The sequence below is a fragment of the Squalius cephalus genome (assembly GCF_949319135.1).
Source record: "Squalius cephalus genome assembly, chromosome: 10".
Taxonomy (NCBI): Eukaryota; Metazoa; Chordata; class Actinopteri; order Cypriniformes; family Leuciscidae; genus Squalius; species Squalius cephalus.
In genome coordinates, this window is record NC_137131.1 from 1888178 (window position 1) to 1910566 (window position 22389).

At 36.9% G+C, this 22389-nt stretch overlaps 2 protein-coding genes across 9 annotated transcripts in view; both read left to right on the forward strand.

Moving 5' to 3' along the window:
• The window catches only part of kif5ab (kinesin family member 5A, b), a 581587-nt gene that overhangs the window by 450971 nt on the left and 108227 nt on the right, over positions 1–22389 (forward strand). The window lies entirely within an intron of this gene.
• tox2 (TOX high mobility group box family member 2) overlaps positions 1–22389 on the forward strand; it is a 139684-nt gene that overhangs the window by 70148 nt on the left and 47147 nt on the right. For 4 of the 8 annotated variants that reach the window (XM_079883539.1, XM_079883541.1, XM_079883536.1 and 1 more), the window contains one exon: positions 20576–20836. In XM_079883539.1, the coding sequence (XP_079739665.1) occupies positions 20576–20836 (261 nt within the window). The remainder of the gene's footprint in view (positions 1–20575; positions 20837–22389) is intronic. The other 4 variants (XM_079883537.1, XM_079883540.1, XM_079883542.1 and 1 more) reach the window with 1 other exon arrangement.

Here is a 22389-nt window from a genome sequence, read left to right on the forward strand (position 1 = left end):
AGTAGATTAACGTCTGTAGACTTCAACTTGAAAAATGGTGCGTATTGACGTCTTTCCGCGGTGGAAATAACAAACCCTTTTGATATTCAATTATGTTTATTTCGTGCTATAACTAGTAGTAAAGAGATTATCAGTTTACGTGTCTTTGCGAAGAGTCAACTGGGTTCAAAAGTTTGAGAGCAGATTTTTTTATTTATTTAAACGAAAATAAAGAAACATTCTGATATAAAATGAATATATTAAATATACAACAAATATAATACAAATATTATAGAAATACAACTATTGTAAGGTTTTAAATAATCCTTTTAATAATAATTTGATTTTGACTAATCAAATGTAAATGATGAGTTTATTTATCACTAGGAAAAAAATACAGAAATATAAATATTATGTCATATAAGTGTAAATACATAGTATAAATTATATAGATTAAATGACTGCTTGTATGTAATGCATAAATAATGTAAATTATGTAATAGTTTTTTTGCGACTAATTAAATGTAAGTAATAAGTTAATTTATCCCTAAAGATTATATAAATATAAATATGATAAGGTCTTATAAGTATAAATACATACTATAAATTATAAACATAAATGGCTGCATTATTTGTTATGTATGTAATACATAATTTATGCAAATTATGTAATATTTTTTATGTGATTAATCAAATGTAAGTAAATGAGTTTAAACCATTTAAATCTAGAAATGCATGGTTTTGAGGAATATAAAATATTATAGAAATATAAAGGTTTTATAAGTATAAATGGTAACACTTTACAATCAGGTTTCATGTAGTTAATGTTAGTTTATTTAATGCATGAACTAACGTTAACAAATGAGACCTTATAAGTGTTACCGTATAAATATATACAACACATTATAAATGATTCTGCATTATTATGATCATTGACACTCATTTACTTAGTTTTAATTGGTCATATGTTGACATATTGATATTGATCATGTGACTCTGTGTCGGATTTTCTTCTTCCATTGAAGCTCAAGATGCTATTGGAGAACATGATCGTCAGGTTTTGTTCATTAATCTGACAATGTAATCCATAATGACAAAAAGTGTATTCAATTATGCAAAAAGCTCTCAGATCCCACTGTACATGTGAAGATCAGGAGAGGCTGTTTGATCTCTCTTTTTTTTTTATTCCGTTGTTACTTTGAAACTGATTCCATTTGAAAAGGTTTCCATTGAAAACGACTGTCATGGAAACAGGCCTGATCCCGAACGGCCACACACAAGGCCAGTCCATCACACACTCACACACTCGTTTGGGTCTCGGATCAGGCGCCGTGTCCTTCCCAGGAGTCTTCACATTCACGTTGACTGAGCTGTCCTCCTGCGACCTTTGACCCCGTCTGATTGTAGGGGAGAGTTCGTCTCCGTTTGGCCCCTAACGAGCCCTGTGTGTGTTCAGGGTCACCGAGGATCGCCACGGTAACCGCCGCCAACAAAAGAGTGTGTAGTCCGCCGAGGGTTGACCTCCAGCCAACTCGACCGATCGATAGTGGCTCAACAAGAGCGAAAAAACGAGAGAGAGAGAGAGAGAGAGAGAGAGACAGGAGAGAGCTGAATGAAGCTGAGAATGAGAGAGAGAGAGAGAGATACAGCGAGAGAATTGATTACAAAGAGAAAACATCAATGCTTCTTCTGTTCTGCGTGACGTTTTCTGCTCAATTTACATGTGAGAGTAGGAATATTTCACCCGAAAATTAAACCTCTCTCTCTTTTTATTTACGCTCATGTCGTATTAAATAGATCAAAAGTGACAGTAAAGACATTTATAATGTTACAAATGATTCTATTTCAAATGCATTCTGAACATTCTATTCATCAAAGAATCCTGAAAATGTTTCTTGATCATCAAATCATCATATTAGAATGATTTCTGAAGGATCATGTGACACTGAAGACTGGAGTAATGATGCTGAACATTCAGCTTTGATCACAGGAATAAATTACACTTTACTATATATTCACATAGAAAACAGTTATTTTGAATCATAATAATATATCACAATTTTTACTGTATTTTTTGATTAAATGCAGCCTTGGTGAGCAGAAGAGACTTCTATCAAAAGCATTAAGAAATCTGACAATGTTTTTTAATTTAGAAATCTGACTAAAAGTGAGCATTACAGACTTCTTTCAAAAAAAATTATATATATATATATATATTCCTGACACTTATAAATATAGTGCACAATTTGTATGAAATAAATAACTGGTTCAGACACACTGGTTCAGACTGACGTGAGGGTGAGTGAATAACGACAGAATTCCCATTTTTGGGTGAACTATCCCTTTAAACGTGATCTCAGTTTGAAAGCGCTGCTTCTGATTAGCATGCTAAGCCGTCCTCCAGCACTGTGTCAATTTACTCATCCTTTATCAGCTGAAGTTCATCTCAATGTGATAGCGCAGCGTAAATGTTAGTCTTTGCATTTGCATTCTTGGCTGAAGAAAGTAGCTGGGAAATGTCTCTAATGGACTCGCCGTTTGAGTATGCAGAAGACGTCGCGGTCGAGATTATAATCTCACAATTAGAGTAACAAGGTTTTATTGATTGCTTCCCGGAGCTTTGGTTGCCAAGCAAGCCTGTGATTAGAGAAAGACTGAGAAAACTCTTCCAGAGGAGCATTTGGCTGCTGATCTGAGACGTCAGAAGAAGAGGGATTCTGTTACTGAGGGTGACGAGGGCTTCGTGAAGACAGTTTACATGTATACTGATCCAAAACTGAACTGTCAGGGCCAAGAATCAGAGCAAAACTAACCAGAGAACTGTAGATGTTTACAGAACGACTAGTTTAACTATCTTTGAGTCTTTCACATGTTTTATCTGCCCTGCTGGTTATTATTTTGGTATCATTTATATACTATTGTACTATTTATTAGAGCTTCATTAAAGAGATTTGTTCAAAAACGCTGATTCATCCAGTAATGAAACGAGTGAAGTATTTATGAGCGAATCATTGAATCATTCATTAAAAAGATTTGTTCAAAAATGCTGATTCATCCAGTAATGAAACAAGTGAAGTCTTAATGAGCGAGTCATTGAATCATTCATTCAAGAGATTCGTTCAAAAACGCTGATTCATCCTGTAATGAAACGAGTTAAGTATTTATGAGCGAGTCATTGAATCATTCATTCAAGAGATTTTGTCATTGAATCATTCAAGATATTTGTTCAAAAACACTGATTCATCCAGTAATGAAACGAGTTATTTATGAACGAGTCATTGAATCATTCAAGATATTTGTTCAAAAACACTGAATCATCCAGTAATGAAACGAGTTAAGTATTTATGAGCGAATCATTGAATCATTCATTAAAAAGATTCGTTCAAAAATGCTGATTCATCCAGTAATGAAACAAGTGAAGTCTTAATGAGCGAGTCATTGAATCATTCATTCAAGAGATTCGTTCAAAAACGCTGATTCATTCAGTAATGAAACAAGTGAAGTCTTAATGAGCGAGTCATTGAATCATTCATTCAAGAGATTCGTTCAAAAACGCTGATTCATTCAGTAATGAAACAAGTGAAGTCTTAATGAGCGAGTCATTGAATCATTCATTCAAGAGATTCATTAAAAAACTCTGATTCATCCAGTAATAAAACAAGTGAAGTCTTAATGAGTGAGTCATTGAATCATTTATTAAAGAGATTTGTTTAAAAACGCTGATTCATCCAGTAATGAAACGAGTGAAGTCTTAATGAGCGAGTCATTGAATCATTCATTCAAGAGATTCGTTAAAAAACGCTGATTCATCCAGTAATAAAACAAGTGAAGTCTTAATGAGTGAGTCATTGAATCATTTATTAAAGAGATTTGTTTAAAAACGCTGATTCATCCAGTAATGAAACGAGTGAAGTCTTAATGAGCGAGTCATTGAATCATTCATTCAAGAGATTCGTTAAAAAACGCTGATTCATCCAGTAATAAAACAAGTGAAGTCTTAATGAGTGAGTCATTGAATCATTTATTAAAGAGATTTGTTTAAAAACGCTGATTCATCCAGTAATGAAACGAGTGAAGTCTTAATGAGCGAGTCATTGAATCATTCATTCAAGAGATTCGTTAAAAAACGCTGATTCATCCAGTAATAAAACAAGTGAAGTCTTAATGAGTGAGTCATTGAATCATTTATTAAAGAGATTTGTTTAAAAACGCTGATTCATCCTGTAATGAAACGAGTGAAGTATTTATGAGCGAGTCATTGAATCATTCATTCATGCCATTTTTTTAAACATAATTTATTCAGATTCATTAGACTGCAGCAATTAACATTTTAGTTGTCTGTTCAGAATCGTGTTTGAAAAAATAAACTAAAAATTTAATTCTAAATTTATCCAGAGTCATGCAGTCTACTATTTATTTTATATTCTATTATAGTTTGACTAACTTATAATGTTAGTCAACGATTCATGATATGTGCAAGGACACAGTAATGTAACTATCCACTATACAGTTTTATAGTTTTGTCTAGAACAGAAGTCATACTCCTGAAGGGATGATTTGAAACTTCAGATGAACTTCAGTGCACAGATAGCACATTTTATGAACTGAATAATTAATGCAAGCTCTTATCAAAAACTAGACTCACGTTACGGCTTTAAAAACTTTGTCTTGCTCCATAGACTTTCTAAGTGCATCACTGTACTGTAATTATTTTCTGTGGTAATTGACATCATGCATCATGCTGTACAGAACATGCCTGTACCTTTATATGCAAATTGACTCTGTTCTGATTGGCCAACTCTAAAATAGTCTAGATTGAATGGATAAAATATGTATATATATAGTGAAAAGATCAAGATCCCAGTGCAAGTCCAGTGTATGATAAGTGAGGTCTGTGTTTCATGTGTATCTGAGATTGAGTTTGCGCTGTACTGTGACTGACTGTGATTTGGGGATCTGGTGTCATTGGCTCGTTTGCTCTGATTAAAGCGTCTTTGTGTCGACTGTAAACTCCAGCCGTATGGAGGAGAATTGCATGTGTGTGTGTGTGTGTGTGTGCGTGTGTGTGTGTGTGTGTGCTGCTCTCCCTGCTGGTCCGAATTACGGCTGAGTACATTACTATGATTTACAACTTCCTCCTGCTGTTTAGATTGAAAGAGAGAGAGAGAGAGAGAGAGAGAGAGAGAGTGCGATGGCCCGTTCGCCCTGCCCCCTCGCCCCGCAACCACCACACATCTTTTGTGAAATGAAAACAAAGCACGAGCCTGCCAAAATATTTCTATAGTCGATTGCTGAGCAAGCAGAGAGTCTGTCAGAAAACAAAAGGCGAGAGAGATCGCTGGACGGCCGGATTTGATGCCACAGCAAAACTCACATTCTCTCACAAAGTCTCTGATCACTGGCTGAATCTCATTAAACCCCCCCAGAACATGTCCAGGTCATATTTCTCCACGCCATTTATGTTTTGCATAAAGACAATAAAGCCAATTTGAAGACCATTAGGATTTTTTTTTGCATTGCACGACATTATTTTCATGGCAATTAAGGACATTTACCCTCAAACTCTAATTACTGTAATGCAATATTAGTTGCATTTTATTATTTGCATTCGGCATTGTTTTTCCCCTGTGGTCCACCGGTCACATGCATTGTGGGAGAATTTATTATAATGCTTTTACATTTTAAGGGAAAAACGCATTTTGCAAAAATGCAATTTATGCGGATTTAAATAATTTTTCATTTCTGAGCATCATGAGAATTCAAAAGCAAAACATCTGGATGCATTACAATAAAGATCGTTTGGGGGAAAATGTGTTCAGTTATCATGAGAACAATATTACAATGCAAAAATTCTTTATATAGGCTTTATTTGCTTTATGCAAAATGTGATTTCTTGCTTCTTTCTTTTAATTTTAGGGCTGAATTATGTGTTAGACGTGTGCTTTCATGAGACTCAGCCCATCAGTCTGTTTGGAATATTTCTCTGACACAGAACTGTTAACAAATGCGTCCGAGTGTTTATTCAAGTCGCTGGTGTTGCCAAGTCCTCTGATATCCTTCATCTGTGCCGTGAGTCAAGTCCTTTGATATCATCCTTGATATCATGTGTGTATATAGTGAAAGTGTTTAAAGCATAACTGCTTATATCTTGTGTGCTTTGTTTATTCATTTTGTTCTATTTTTCTTAATACCCCACGCAACACATTAGCCATTAGTTGCTCTTTCAGATTAAGATCAGAAGGAAAAGATCAACATTTTCCAACGAAACTTCATTTTCGAAGGATTTCATGAAGCCTCTGTGATCTTGGTGAATCATTTCATGAGAAAACTTGGCATTTTTCCTTTCAAATGTCATTAATATCACCATCATTTTCAGCACAGAATGCTAAACAAATGAAATGAACTAGTGAACAACTTTAGATTGCGTTATCGGAAGATAGTTTTGAATATGAATCATATATAAATTATATGCAATAGAAGTCTCTTATGCTCACCATGGCTGCATTTATTTGATCATAAATACATTCAAAATTGTGATATATTATTATGATGTAAAATAGGTTGTATTCCTGTGATTAAAGCTGAATGTTCAGCATCATTACTCCAGTCTTCAGTGTCACATGATCCTTCAGAAATCACTCTAATATGATGATTTATGATTAATACATTTTATTTTGCAGGTTTCTTTGATGAATAGGACAGCATTTATTTGAAATATAATTTTTTGTAACATTATAAACATCACTTTTGATCAATTGAATACATGATAACTGAGGCTTTATGCGATCCTCTGCTGTTAAACAGTGTGCTTGTGTCTGAGACGACATTGCTAAAGTGACATTTGTATTGTCAGACTGCTGACTTGACCTGAAATGTTGTTGAGATGGCAGATAAAACTGTAAAGAGTCGAAGTCTGCTGAGCGCATCAGTGAATTTTTGACTTCGTCTAAGAAGCATAATGTTGTTACTTACCTTCTCGAATTCAAAACCAAAACTATAATAGTATATCAGTGATCCTAAAACAACACTGCCTTAAAGGATTAGTTCACTTTCAAAAAAATGTTTGCTGATAATTTATTCTCCCCGATGTCATCCAAGATATCCATGTCTTTCTTTCTTCAGTCGAAAAGAAATGAAGGTTTTTGAGGAAAACATTCCAGGATTTTTCTACACAGAATGGACTTCAATGGCAACCAACTATCCCAATGTTCACAGAAGGTTCAAATGTCCGTCTCAGTGCAGTTTCAAAGTCTCGACACGATCCCAGTCCAGAAATAAGGGTCTTATCTAGCGAAACGATTGATCATTTTCTAAAAAAAAAAATATATATATATATACTTTTTAACCACAAATGCTCGTCGTGTGCCATCTCTGAGATGCGCCATGTATTGCAGCATCACGTTGGAAAGGTCACGCGTCACGTCTTCTGTCTAAGTTATTTGTCTGTGTACTCACGAGGGCGAATCTCATTTTCTCCTCCAACTTTTAAATCGTCCGACATCTTTGTTTTAATTTATTATTATTATTATTTTTATTTTTTTCGTGACCTTTCAAATGTGATGACGTAATACGTAGTGATGGGGATGAGACCGCCTATGCCGAGTCCGAGTCAAGACCGAGTCTTTGAAGGGTCGAGTCCGAGTCGAGACCGAGTCCGTTGGTTTTCAAATTCAGTCGAGTCCGAGTCAAGACCGAGTCTTTGAAGGGTCGAGTCCGAGTCGAGACCGAGTCCGTTGGTTAACATGGGAGGATTTGAACTTGAAACACGGAGTGTACTGACGCCGTGGTTAAAACAACATTGCTTCTGATGTTCATTCATGTTTATTTGAGGCTATAAATTAACTAGAAGGAAGAGATGATCGGTTCACGAGCAGCTTTAACTGATGCTCTACAGCGATCTGTCACTACACATTTAAGAGCCACAAAACGGTATTTATTGTTTAAATTTCTTTTAAAAAATGACCAAGTTTGAAAGGCGAGACTTTGTTTAATATGTTTAATATCAAAAGTAACCGAAAAGTAACCTGGTCTGTCCTGTCTGTCAGCGTGTTGTCAGTCTCCTCTCTGCTCCGCGATGTATTTTTCACTGCGTGAGAACATGGTGTGGCGTGAGAACGGTGTAGCTTGTCGGACATAGTGACAGTAACTAAGGGGGACGGGTCTTTGCGAACAGTCAATTAAAATTTTCTAGTGGTATGTATTCTAGTGGACTAGTGATGGGACGAGACCGCCTATGCCGAGTCCGAGTCAAGACCGAGTCTTTGTAAGAACAAGTCCGAGTCGAGTCAGAGAAAGCAGAAATCGGTCTCGAGACCGGACTCGAGTACTACATCACTAGTAATACGTGGCGCATCTCAGAGATGGCACATGACGAGCATTTGTGGTTAAAAAGTGTATATATATATATTTTTTTTTTTTTTTAGAAAATGATCAATCGTTTCGCTAGATAAGACTCTTATTTCTAGACTGGGATCGTGTCGAAACTGTGAAGCTGCATTGAGACGGACATTTGAACTTTCTGTGAACATTGGTATAGTTGGTTGCCATTGAAGTCCATTCTGTGTAGAAAAATCCTGGAATGTTTTCCTCAAAAACCTTAATTTCTTTTCGACTGAAGAAAGAAAGACATGGATATCTTGGATGACATCCGGGTGAGTAAATTATCAGCAAAAATTGTTTTGAAAGTGAACTACTCCTTTAAAATACTCTTTAGGTAGTCAGCTCACTAGTTTTTGATTTGATCAGCAATTAATGATCCTTTATAAACCCAATTTCTACAGCAATCACACGCCGTATGCAGTTATCACTGAGCGCTGTGCTGTAAGACACATAAAAGCACATCATGTATATATTTCAGCTGGAGATCTGGCTGATGTCACATCACGAAGCAGCTTGGTCTCCATGTCTGTCGCTCTGACCTGTGTGTTCATCATTAGTCTGATTCTCGTTCTGTCTCTAACATTCACGGAGCGTTTCTCTTCCAGTCCAGTGTGCAGTAATAATGACCTGAGATTTCCCAGAATTCACATAATGCTCAAATGAAGTGCAATGACAGAGCGAGACTGTGTCATTCCCCTTTTCACGATGATCGGATCATCTTACTATTTATAGTTGTTATATGAATCATATCAGTATTTTTGATATTGACAAAGACACAGCATGAATATATACAGTACACCTGACAGGTTCTGTTTTCATTTATTGATCCTTCCTGTCGACTCATTATAATCCACGCCTCTCTGAACAGTCTTATGTTTAATGAAAAATTATGCCAAAGTTGAGCAAACACAAGCTGTCAATCAAAAAGACGAGACCGAAAAACCTTCGGTCAGATTTCTTAATGCTTTTGATAGAAGTCTCTTCTGCTCACCAAGGCTGCATTTATTTAATCCAAAAATACAGTCAAAATTGTGATATATTATTATGATTCAAAGTAGCTGTTTTCTATGTGAATATATTGTAAACTGTAATTTATTCCTGTGATTAAAGCTGAATTTTCCGTCTTCAGTGTCACATGATCCTTCAGAAATCACTCTAATATGATGATTTGCTGCTCAAGTAACATTTATGATTATTATAAATGTTGAAAACAGTAGTAAATGCCAAGTTCAAAAGAACAGAATTTTCTTGAAATAGCAGAAATAACAATATAAATGTTTTTACTGTCACTTATGATCAATTCAATGCATCTTTGCTGAATAAAAGTGTATCTATATATATATATATATATATATATATATATATATATATATATATATATTAATATATTAATCTTACTGACCGCAAATATGTCTTCTTTCTTAATGCATGTTTTTGGTCTTATTGTGCACATTTGAAAATAAAAATGTATTTTTTTTATATCAATAGTACAGTATTACCTATAAGAATAACAACAATAAACAAAATCAGAAATATATTGTATATGCAATTGTGGAGAAATGTCTGCAAAGCAGCATATGACACATATAGCATGAAAAATGAGTTATTAATTAAAACATTGAGTCGATTCACATGTACGGCTGGCAGAAAATAACATGCTACTCGCCTCTGATAGTTATATCGCATGTCTTATTGTGGTATTTTGTTTGCATCAGCGTGTTACAAAAGAAAACCAAAAGTAAAGTACTTAGTATCTTTTTGAAATGATCCGGTTCTGGATTCCCAATCCTAAGGGTTAGTCCAGGTGTTGTGTTACAGTAATGTGACTCCTCTGTCCTGCTTTGTGCGACCAGACTGATATGATATTGTTGAGAACGGTGTGTGTGTGTGTATGTGTGTGTGTGTGTTCATGCATACACATACGGGATATGACGACAGTGAGGCACAAAAGAAAGTATTTTCTTCCTAGACTTTTCCTTCAAGTGCTGTTGAACTGTAGAAAATTGACTCGGCTGATGAGAATGTAAAGATTTCTGGATATTTCAGACTGTAAATTGGCGCTTGAGCATATGGTGTTTGAGTGAACACATTGAAGGTTAAATGTTTCGCCTCGTCCACATGCTCTCCGAATAATGTAGACTGGAGCAGATGGTATGTAGGCTGCACATTCACTTTATTTATGGGTGAATAAGACTGTGTGTGTGACTGTTGCAATTAGGTTCCATTTAGCCGGATATTTATTAATTATCTCTATCTGCAGACGCCCATAATCCAATCCACTGCTGTAAAAGCTGCTGGTTTGTACATGCCTGTCTAAATGAGCACATATAGACATAAATAAATAAAGCTCGTGATGATTATATCTTTCGATTTTCTGAAGAAAATGTGAGTGGGGCTCGTGCAAAATTGCTATTTGGTTGTCAGGGTGTTCTGGATGATTTGCTAGTGTGGTTTCTCAAGCGAAACGAGTCTAGATACTTCACTTCGCAAACACCGCTAACTAGTACAAGCTGAACGGGATAGTTCCCTCAAACTATCTGTCATTAATCACTCTCCCTCGTGTTGTTCCAAACCCGTAAGACTTTCGTTCATCTTCGGGACACAAATTAAATTTAATGAAATCTGAGAGCATTCTGTCCCTCCACTGACAGTCTACGCAACTACCACTTTGATGCTTCATAAAGTTCATAAAGAGATTGTAAAATGAATTCATATGAATTTTAGGCCAAATTTTCTGACGAGACTCGCTTTTTATGATGAACAGACTGAATTTAGGGTTTTATTCACGTATAAACATTCATCAATGTAAAAATCTGTTATGATAAACGGAAGCTCAAGCATGTTCGCTTGAATTGCGAGAACCAATGAGGATCATTCTCGTGTTACGCATCACATTTGAGCTTCTGAAGAACCAATGAGGTTCATTCTCGTGTTACGCATCACGTTTGAGCTTCTGAAGAACCAATGAGGTTCAGTCTCGTGTTACGCATCATGTTTGAGCTTCTGAAGAACCAATGAGGTTCAGTCTCTAGTTACGCATCACGTTTGAGCTTCTGAAGAACCAATGAGGTTCATTCTCGTGTTACGCATCACGTTTGAGCTTCAGCAAGAACCAATGCGGTTCATTCTTGTGTTACGCATCACGTTTGAGCTTCAGCAAGAACCAATGAGGTTAATTCTCGTGTTACGCATCACGTTTGAGCTTCAGCAAGAACCAATGAGGTTAATTCTCGTGTTACGCATCACGTTTGAGCTTCTCGAGAACCAATGAGGTTCATTCTCGTGTTACGCATCACGTTTGAGCTTCTCGAGAACCAATGAGGTTCAGTCTCTAGTTACGCATCACGTTTGAGCTTCTGAAGAACCAATGAGGTTCATTCTCGTGTTACGCATCACGTTTGAGCTTCAGCAAGAACCAATGAGGTTAATTCTCGTGTTACGCATCACGTTTGAGCTTCTCGAGAACCAATGAGGTTCAGTCTCTAGTTACGCATCACGTTTGAGCTTCTGAAGAACCAATGAGGTTCATTCTCGTGTTACGCATCACGTTTGAGCTTCAGCAAGAACCAATGAGGTTAATTCTCGTGTTACGCATCACGTTTGAGCTTCTCGAGAACCAATGCGGTTCATTCTTGTGTTACACATCACGTTTGAGCTTCAGCAAGAACCAATGAGGTTCATTCTCGTGTTACGCATCACGTTTGAGCTTCTCGAGAACCAATGCGGTTCATTCTCGTGTTACACATCACGTTTGAGCTTCTGAAGAACCAATGAGGTTAATTCTCGTGTTACGCATCACGTTTGAGCTTCTGAAGAACCAATGAGGTTAATTCTCGTGTTACGCATCACGTTTGAGCTTCTCGAGAACCAATGAGGTTCATTCTCGTGTTACGCATCACGTTTGAGCTTCTCGAGAACCAATGAGGTTAATTCTCGTGTTACGCATCACGTTTGAGCTTCTGAAGAACCAATGAGGTTAATTCTCGTGTTACGCATCACGTTTGAGCTTCTCGAGAACCAATGCGGTTCATTCTTGTGTTACGCATCACGTTTGAGCTTCAGCAAGAACCAATGAGGTTCATTCTCGTGTTACGCATCACGTTTGAGCTTCTGAAGAACCAATGAGGTTAATTCTCGTGTTACGCATCACGTTTGAGCTTCTGAAGAACCAATGAGGTTAATTCTCGTGTTACGCATCACGTTTGAGCTTCTCGAGAACCAATGAGGTTCATTCTCGTGTTACGCATCACGTTTGAGCTTCTGAAGAACCAATGAGGTTAATTCTCGTGTTACGCATCACGTTTGAGCTTCTCGAGAACCAATGCGGTTCATTCTTGTGTTACACATCACGTTTGAGCTTCTGAAGAACCAATGAGGTTAATTCTCGTGTTACGCATCACGTTTGAGCTTCTGAAGAACCAATGAGGTTAATTCTCGTGTTACGCATCACGTTTGAGCTTCTCGAGAACCAATGAGGTTCATTCTCGTGTTACGCATCACGTTTGAGCTTCTGAAGAACCAATGAGGTTAATTCTCGTGTTACGCATCACGTTTGAGCTTCTCGAGAACCAATGCGGTTCATTCTTGTGTTACGCATCACGTTTGAGCTTCTCGAGAACCAATGAGGTTAATTCTCGTGTTACGCATCACGTTTGAGCTTCTCGAGAACCAATGCGGTTCATTCTCGTGTTACGCATCACGTTTGAGCTTCTCGAGAACCAATGCGGTTCATTCTTGTGTTACGCATCACGTTTGAGCTTCTGAAGAACCAATGAGGTTAATTCTCGTGTTACGCATCACGTTTGAGCTTCTCGAGAACCAATGCGGTTCATTCTTGTATTACGCATCACGTTTGAGCTTCTCGAGAACCAATGCGGTTCATTCTTGTGTTACGCATCACGTTTGAGCTTCTCGAGAACCAATGCGGTTCATTCTTGTGTTACGCATCACGTTTGAGCTTCTCGAGAACCAATGAGGTTCATTCTCGTGTTACGCATCACGTTTGAGCTTCTGAAGAACCAATGAGGTTAATTCTCGTGTTACGCATCACGTTTGAGCTTCTCGAGAACCAATGCGGTTCATTCTTGTGTTACGCATCACGTTTGAGCTTCTGAAGAACCAATGAGGTTAATTCTCGTGTTACGCATCACGTTTGAGCTTCTCGAGAACCAATGAGGTTCATTCTCGTGTTACGCATCACGTTTGAGCTTCTGAAGAACCAATGAGGTTAATTCTCGTGTTACGCATCACGTTTGAGCTTCTGAAGAACCAATGAGGTTAATTCTCGTGTTACGCATCACGTTTGAGCTTCTCGAGAACCAATGAGGTTCATTCTCGTGTTACGCATCACGTTTGAGCTTCTGAAGAACCAATGAGGTTAATTCTCGTGTTACGCATCACGTTTGAGCTTCTCGAGAACCAATGCGGTTCATTCTTGTGTTACGCATCACGTTTGAGCTTCTGAAGAACCAATGAGGTTAATTCTCGTGTTACGCATCACGTTTGAGCTTCTCGAGAACCAATGCGGTTCATTCTTGTGTTACGCATCACGTTTGAGCTTCAGCAAGAACCAATGAGGTTCAGTCTTGTGTTACGCATCACGTTTGAGCTTCTGAGGAACCAATGAGGATCATTCTCGTGTTACGCATCACGTTTGAGCTTCAGCAAGAACCAATGAGGTTCATTCTTATGTTACGCATCACGTTTGAGCTTCTGAAGAACCAATGAGGATCATTCTCGTTCGGTTGAGCTTCTGTTTATGTTCGCTGCGGATCAATATTTACATATGTGAATAAAAGCCTAAATTCAATCTGTTCATCATATAAAGCGACTCAATTCATATGAATTAGTTTTATGATCTCTTTGACATTTTTGAAGCGTCAAAGTGGTAGTTGCGTAGACTGTCAATGGAGGGACAGAATGCTCTCAGATTTCATTAAAAAATATCTTCATTTGTGTTTCAAAAATGAACGAAAGTCTTACAGGTTTGGACCAACATGAGGATGAGTAATGAATGACAGAATTTTCATTTTTGGTGAACTAACCCTTTAACCCACATTTTTTAGAATTAAAAATGCATGCATTTATAGTTATTCAATCATTATTTACTGCATTTATAAATATTTTTTTCCTCTGATTATGCTTTCAAAAGGAGGTTTTGTCATTTTCAGCTCACTTCTGGGAACGGTTGTATGTCACTTTGTGTGTCTGGTCTTCGGATAATTTATGATGGTGGTGCTGTCCGTCAGCCAAATAAAAACAGATGACGCTCCAAAAACATCGTCTTTGATAAAGCCAGCCCTCCACGCACACACACACACACACACACACACACACACGCACACACAGAGTGAATGGGAATCTGATAGATGTCTTTCTTTGTCTGTCGTTGTCGGGTTTGTGGGGGATGTGTTTTAGGTTAGATCACTCAGGCATCCATCACCGCATGTCGCTGGAGGTCTACAGAAAAATGCTTATTAGAAAAATCTGTCATTATGCTTTTAAACACACGAGCACATTACATTTGCCTCGCCAAACAAGAAACTTTCAGAGTTTTATTATTTGCACTTGAGTAAGTGTTCCTCCGAGACATTTTACTAATTCAGATATATTATTTTACGTAACAGGTGAAGCTGCGCCGCTCATTTTAGTTTTAATAAACGTGAATATTAATATAACATTCAAAGCATTCCATCATTTCTCTAAAGAAAGTTTGCCTCCTTTAACTACTGCGTGCTCTGGTTTCAGAGACCTGAACTGCATTACTCAGGGTTAGACTTTTCTGATTTAAGAGATCAGATGCATGAATTTCCCCTTCTGGATGATAAAATGTGAATAAAATCCCACATTGAAGGAGGAACCCGAGCCATATCTAGATGCCCTTCAGAGTCGTGCGATTGGGTTTTGCACATGCATCAGAACATGTAAAAGTGTAGTTGTGGAAATATAATGGTCTTAATAAGCCAGATCGAAATAGATTTATGTCTGAATGGCATCTGTTGTGTTAAGACTGAAGCTCGCACACTCATATGTTGGATTTCTAATCAGCCCAACAGCATACAATGGCTTTAAATTGATGCCAGAGATAGTTGGACGCCTTCCCAACCTGAGAAAAAACTCTTCTCTTTTCATTATCCCATCATTTACGCCAACTAGCCGTTCATCTGTTTATGAAAACAGAAGGCGTTTGCATTCGATCGCATGTACAAATGTGTGCGTTTGAGTCGACTTTCCAGCGACCAAATGTTTTTGAGCGTCGTAAATATTCTCAGGAATTTGATAGCGTTGCTTTCAAAGTGGCGTCCGCTCTTCACTTAATGAAAGCTACAAATTGAAACCCTCAAACTCAATGCAAACGCCATCTTGCATCCAAATTGAGTTCTAATATCCTTGAAAATTGGATGGAGAGATTGAGGAGGAGCAGGAAAATGGAAAAAGTGGCAAACAAAGAGGAAAAAAAAAACATTTGTCTTATTACCAACTGCTTTGACTGTTGCGATGAACCTTTGAAGAGCAGAACCTCTACATGCATTAAATGTGTAATACATATAATCACATCCTGAAGTGAGGCGGATGAATTATGTATTTTTCCGGACCGTTCGACATGGCACCACCTTGAGATTTACATTTTATCGTCAAGGACGTTCCGCTGCTTTTGACAAACGTCCCGTCCCCTCCTGGTTTCACCACAAAACATTCACTGAGTCCATTGTTAGCATTTATCCTTAAAATCAGCATGACGTGGAGGGATTTGATGAGCGTGGCCTTTCATGCGCAGGAGAAGTGTGATGAGTCAGCCGCTCTCAATGAGCTTCAGGTAATGGAGTTTCATCAGCAGATCTCCCCACATTACAGCAGATTTAAAACATCTGCGCACGCTCCGTTCCTTACAGTACTGTACCGTGGTACCATGTCCAGAAAACCCTGGTAGTACCATGTAGTATGAATGTGGTAGACTTACAGAAACGTTCCAGAAAGTACTGTGGCAATTTGGGCACATGCACCATGATATTACTGTGGTATTTTAGATGTGTACCATAGTATTATCAAGGTATTTTAAACATGCAACACAGTTTTATCCTTTGGACGTGAACATTGGTATTACCATCGTATTTTAGAGGGCACCATGGCACTATTATGGTATTTTGGACATGTACGTTTACTGTGTTATTTTTGTGGTATTTCTGGATGTGCACCATAATATTATCTTGCCGTTTTGGATGTGTACCATAGTATTACATTGTTTTAGACATGTACAATGGTATTACCATGGTATTTTAAACATGTGCCACAGTGTTATCCTTTGGACAGTATAGTGGTATTACCATAGTATTTTGGGTGTATACCATGGTATTACTGTGGTTTTTTGGATATATTACATGTAATCACCATGGTATTTTGGGCCATGGTATCTTTGTGGCATTTTAGATGTGTACCATGGTTTTACTATAGTATTTTGGACATGTACAATGGTATTAACATGGTATTTTAAACATGCGCCACAGTGTTATCCTTTGGACAGTATAGTGGTATTACCATAGTATTTTGGATGTATACCATGGTATTACTGTGGTTTTTTGGACATATTACATGTAATTACCATGGTATTTTGGGCCATGGTATCACTGTGGCATCTTAGATGTGTACTATGGTTTTACCATAGTATTTTGGACATGCAACATAATATTATCGTGGCGTTTTGGATGTGTACTATAGTATTGCTGTGGTATTTTGGACATTTACAATGGTATTACTGTGGCATTTTGACATTTACCATTGTACTACCACAGCATTTTAGACATGCACCACATGGCTTTGAACGTATATTTGATGTGAGCTGTGGTAGTACTGTGGTATTTTGGTAATTTAACATGGTTCTACCATATTTTTTCAGACACATACCATGAAATTGCCATGGTATCACTGTGGCATTTTAGATGTGTACCATGGTTTTACCAAAGTATTTTGGACATGTACAATGATATTAACATGGTATTTTAAACATGTGCCACAGTATTATCCTTTGGACAGTATAGTGGTATTACCATAGTATTTTGGATGTATACCATGGTATTACTGTGGTTTTTTGGACATATTACATGAAATTACCATGGTATTTTGGGCCATGGTTTCACTGTGGCATTTTAGATGTGTACCATGGTTTTACCATAGTATTTTGGACATGTACAATGGTATTAACATGATATTTTAGATGTGCACCATAGTATTACTGTGGTATTTTTGACATATGTATGGTGCCACAGTGATATTTTGTGTAACATTGTATTAATGTGGTATTTTTATTTTTATTGTTTTGCACATGGACTGCAGTATATTTTAAAGTACCAATTACTGTATGGCCACATCATGTTGTTTTGTTTCTAAGGTGTACAGTATCAAAGCACCACAATATTACCATCCGGCACGATCAGAGTAGTATGTCATCAGTTTTTCCAATGGTTCTGCATCAGCTGACACCGACGGAGGTTCATCTCATCCCACGTTTAAAGAGGTTCTGTTGGAGAATTCTCCTGAGGACTCGATGACAGTCTCTCTTCACACAATAGCTGCTCGCCCCACTGTTTACAACACACAATTTAGTTTCCTTCCAACAATTATGAGGGAAATTGAATCTCAGGAAATGTTCATTTTCACATCCATTAGAGCGGACAATAACAGGGGAGGCCTGAAGCCCACAAAGACATCTGTCTTCAAAGGCCTGCAGAAGTATATGGAAGATTAATATCCAGCCCGGCAACACGAGCGCATGTTTACAGCGAGACCGAGCGGAGAATAGAGCGACCTCAGACGTGTCACGCTGAATATCTGCTCATCTTTGAGCCAGAATCACCACTGAGATCTCTTTCTTATCCCGGTTATATCTTCAACCAAATAATCGGGCAGATTGTTCTCCTCAGAGAAAGACTGTAATGTCTCAAACTGTGATTTTTCCCCCCGAAAAACATCTAATCCTTGCATGAAACATAATGTTCAGGCTTTTATGGCTCATATAGTCTGATATAGTGAGAATTCAGAGGAAAAACAGCTCGGTTTTATTCAGAGGCTCAAAATATGCACAAACAAAATGCATATAAATATCAATATCTGCCAGTAATATGTCTTAGTAAGATGATATTTAAATGCTTAGTTTTATGATCAAAGTTTTTAAATGCAATGCAATACAATGATGATTGAGAGATGAACAAAGAAACCTTCCTCAAAAGCCTGATGATCATATTTGATACTCGTGATTTTTCTAATAAATGATGATGGATACTCAAGCAAGTTTGAAATATTACTAACAATATCAATGTTACGTTTCGGATCATAAAGACTCGTGAAGCTCGAGCTGAAGGACGTTTGTACAATTAAACTGAAAGACTTTTACTCGCTAAAACAGTCTGTCGATCAGAGACAGAAGCACTGGAGGAGATTGACAGGTTTATCAGATCATGTTCATCATTTATTGTTTATTGTAGATATTCATGTTTTCATGTTTCAAATAAGATACAGTAGCGTTATATGAGTCTCATGAGCAATGAAAGAGTAATCTGTGAGGAATGAAAATGTTCTTCTGAGTGAGCAAGTCTCTTTCTTAAAATACCATTTAGCGCTTTAGCCTTGTGGAGACGCTCGGACAGATGATATATTTAGGAGAAGTTTGTGATTTGAGTAATGCACCGAGGCAAGGTGAAATCTGAGGTCCCACAATCCTTGTCTCTCACTCTCCACGGCCGCGTATTTGCTAAAAGTATTTGTTTGCAAGATAAATGGCCGTTCTCCAGGCGAAGATGACTGGCAACACAAAGATGATATTGAATTGATTTCTGAAATGTTGCAGAACTGACTGTTTGATGTATACGGGCAGACATGAATCATAAAAATTCTATTAAAAAAGCTCTTGAATGGTTGACAGCGGAATATTATTTCTGATGATTAATTTGACTCAGTTATTATGGACGGGGCTCCAGTCAGATCGCCTCCTACAGAATTGCTTTTCATTCCCTCTTGAATACTCTCTCTCTCTCTCTCTCTCTCTCTCTCTCTCTCTCTCTCTGTCTCTCTGTCTCTCTCTCTCTCTCTCTCTCTCTGTCTCTCTCTCTCTCTCTCTGTCTCTCTCTCTCGCTCTCTCTCTTTCTCTCTCTCTGAATGTAAAGTTGCATTCAAAGTTAGATTGACGCGGCTGACGAGAGGCATGAGTATTGATATGGACGCGTGGCCAATCGCAAACTTTAGCGCTATGAAAACATGGTCTGTGCTTCCAAAAGTTGATTGTGATGATGCCGTATTTCCAGCAACTTTCCATAAAGCCAGATCGGAAGCTGCCAACTTATTCGCATCCAAAAATGTGATTCTTACTTGTTTAACTGCATAATATTTATATAAATGTGTTTATGCCTCTCGGCAAGCATCATGTCTACTGCTGTTCATGCTCACAGAAAGGTTTGGGATTGATCTGACTTTTTTAAAATGGGGTTTATTTTATTTGGTTTTATTAATCGTATTTGAATTTTTTTTTTAAATTTAATTTTACTATTTTATTTTAATTTAACATAAGCTATATTTGTATTGTATTTGTTGTATTTGAACATGAACAAAATACAACTTATGCACAAATAAAATAAATTACAACTTATGTCAAATAAAATGAATAAAATACAAATACAACTTGAAAATATAAATAGAATAAATTCAATACAAAAATATATATTAAAATACATTTTTTTATTAAAATTGTATTTTATATTATTTATTTGAATGAAAGAAAAATATAAATTAAATTAAAAAAAAATTTAAAATTGTATTTTATTTTATTTATTTGAATGAAAGTTTTATTTTAATATTTTATTTGAATTTTATATATATATATATATATATATATATTGTATTTAAACATACATTTTATTTTATTATTTTATTTAAGTTGTAATATATTCTTTTATTATATTTGCATTTATATTATTTATATTGAATTTATTGTATGTGTATTTATAAGTTTAACATAAAGTTTATTTTTATTTTTAAGGTTTAGTTTTATTTGTTGTATTTTAACATGTTTTATTGTATTGATTTATTTTGTTTGAACGGAAGTTGCAATTTATTTAATTTAATTTAATTATTTAATTTTATTGTGATGCCATTCAATCTGACAAGCAAGCGCCACTCAACGATCCTGAGGCGATATAAAGATGTCCTGATTCTCTGTGTGTTCCCGCAGCAGAATTACTCAGGACACGGCGGGGGGAGCGGGAACGGCGGAGGGGGGGGAGACGAGGACTACGAGATCCCCCCGATAACCCCCCCGAATCACCCCGAGCCTCACCTGCTGCACCTGATGGACCCCGAGTCCAGTTACCTGTGTCACTCCATCCCTCACAACGGCCTGATCAACCCGTACTCGTACTCCGAGCTGCCGGCGCTCATGATGTCCAACATGCTCGCGCAGGACGGGCACCTGCTGTCCAGCCAGATGCCCTCGGTGAGTCCCGGTGCAATCCCACAATGCACTGCAGTGAGATCCAGGCCTACTGACTACAGGCATCATGGGTTCGCTCCCGACGCAAAGGCTGTTGCAAACTAATTACCTGGATTTATAAGATACAGCATCACATTAATCCTTTGTGGATCGGGCAATCCCATAATGCACTGCAGTGAGATCTAGATCTAAGACGAGACTAAGACTAAGAAAATAATATTTTAATCAGTACCGAAAATTATTAATAAAAATAGGTCCATTTAATTAAACTCTGACATTTGAGTGTACACTATGCTATAAGCATAACAATAGCATTGTTTGGTATCATTATGTCTGTTTTCAAGTCAAGTACTCTCTATTAACTTGAACTGTCAAGCTCAAATTTAGCATTTATCATAAATTTGACGTCTTTAGCTCAGTTAATGTACATAGTTGTTAAATTTACATTTAGTCATTTAGCAGAAATTGTTAATATTTCATAATTATTGATAATTAAATAATAAAATAATTTAACTGTTCATATTTTGTCAATTTTTTTTTTATTTAATATTATTTATATATAAATTATGTAATTTATCATATGCATTTACAGCAGAAAATACTAATTAAGAAAATTGTTAGTCTGTATCTTGTCCTAATTGTTTTGCATCAATAAAAACAGTAGAATCACCAGATGCATATGCAAATGATATGCAGATGAGGTCTTGCATAATTAAAAAGGCATCGTAAGCTCCATATTTGGTATTTCCGGGAGAAATTCTGGTGGACAGTAAAGCTCGTGCATCTTCAGTTTGCTGTGATTTATGAATCTAAACGTTTATGTAAACGCAGATTTCCGGCTGATGTGATTGGCTGCTTTAGTTGAATGGGAGGATTGTTCTGTGTTTGTTTGAGTGACAGGTCTCCTCGTGAATGAATGTCGCTGCTTTCTGACCCACAGACCACTGATCATCAACTAACTGACCACATCAGGCCTACGTCTCTACTAACGATTCTCTAATTGCGTTTAAGAGCGAGAGATGATGTCAGAGTCAGCACTGAGGGTTTGTGGGTAAATTCATCAGTGGCGTTTCTCTCTGTCAGTGGCTTCTTTGTTCGTCCATTACGCTCTTCTCCTCCTCCTCATATCCAGAGCTCATTACTTGCTGTTTTGTTGCTTAACACAGACTCTGAGGGCCATAAAGAAATAGCAGGAGAGTCGTCAAACCTGCCATCTGTGGAAACTCCCTCATAAAGCAAAGAAATGTACAGGACAGCTCAGAAACAACTCTGGAATTCTTCTATAAGAGTCAATCTCATTCTTAAACAGTGCAAAATACAATTATAGAATTATGTTCGATTTTTTAGATTTGACAGCAGTTAATCTATGCTGTTAATCTATTAATCGCTAATAATCGCATCTAACATAAACGTTTGTAATTATTTGTATATAATTATGTTATATATTAACAAATATATTATATATTAACAAACTTTTATGTTATGTGCAATTAGCTGCAGTTAATCGATTTGACAGCACTAATATATAAATAAATATGTATGTATGTATGTGTATA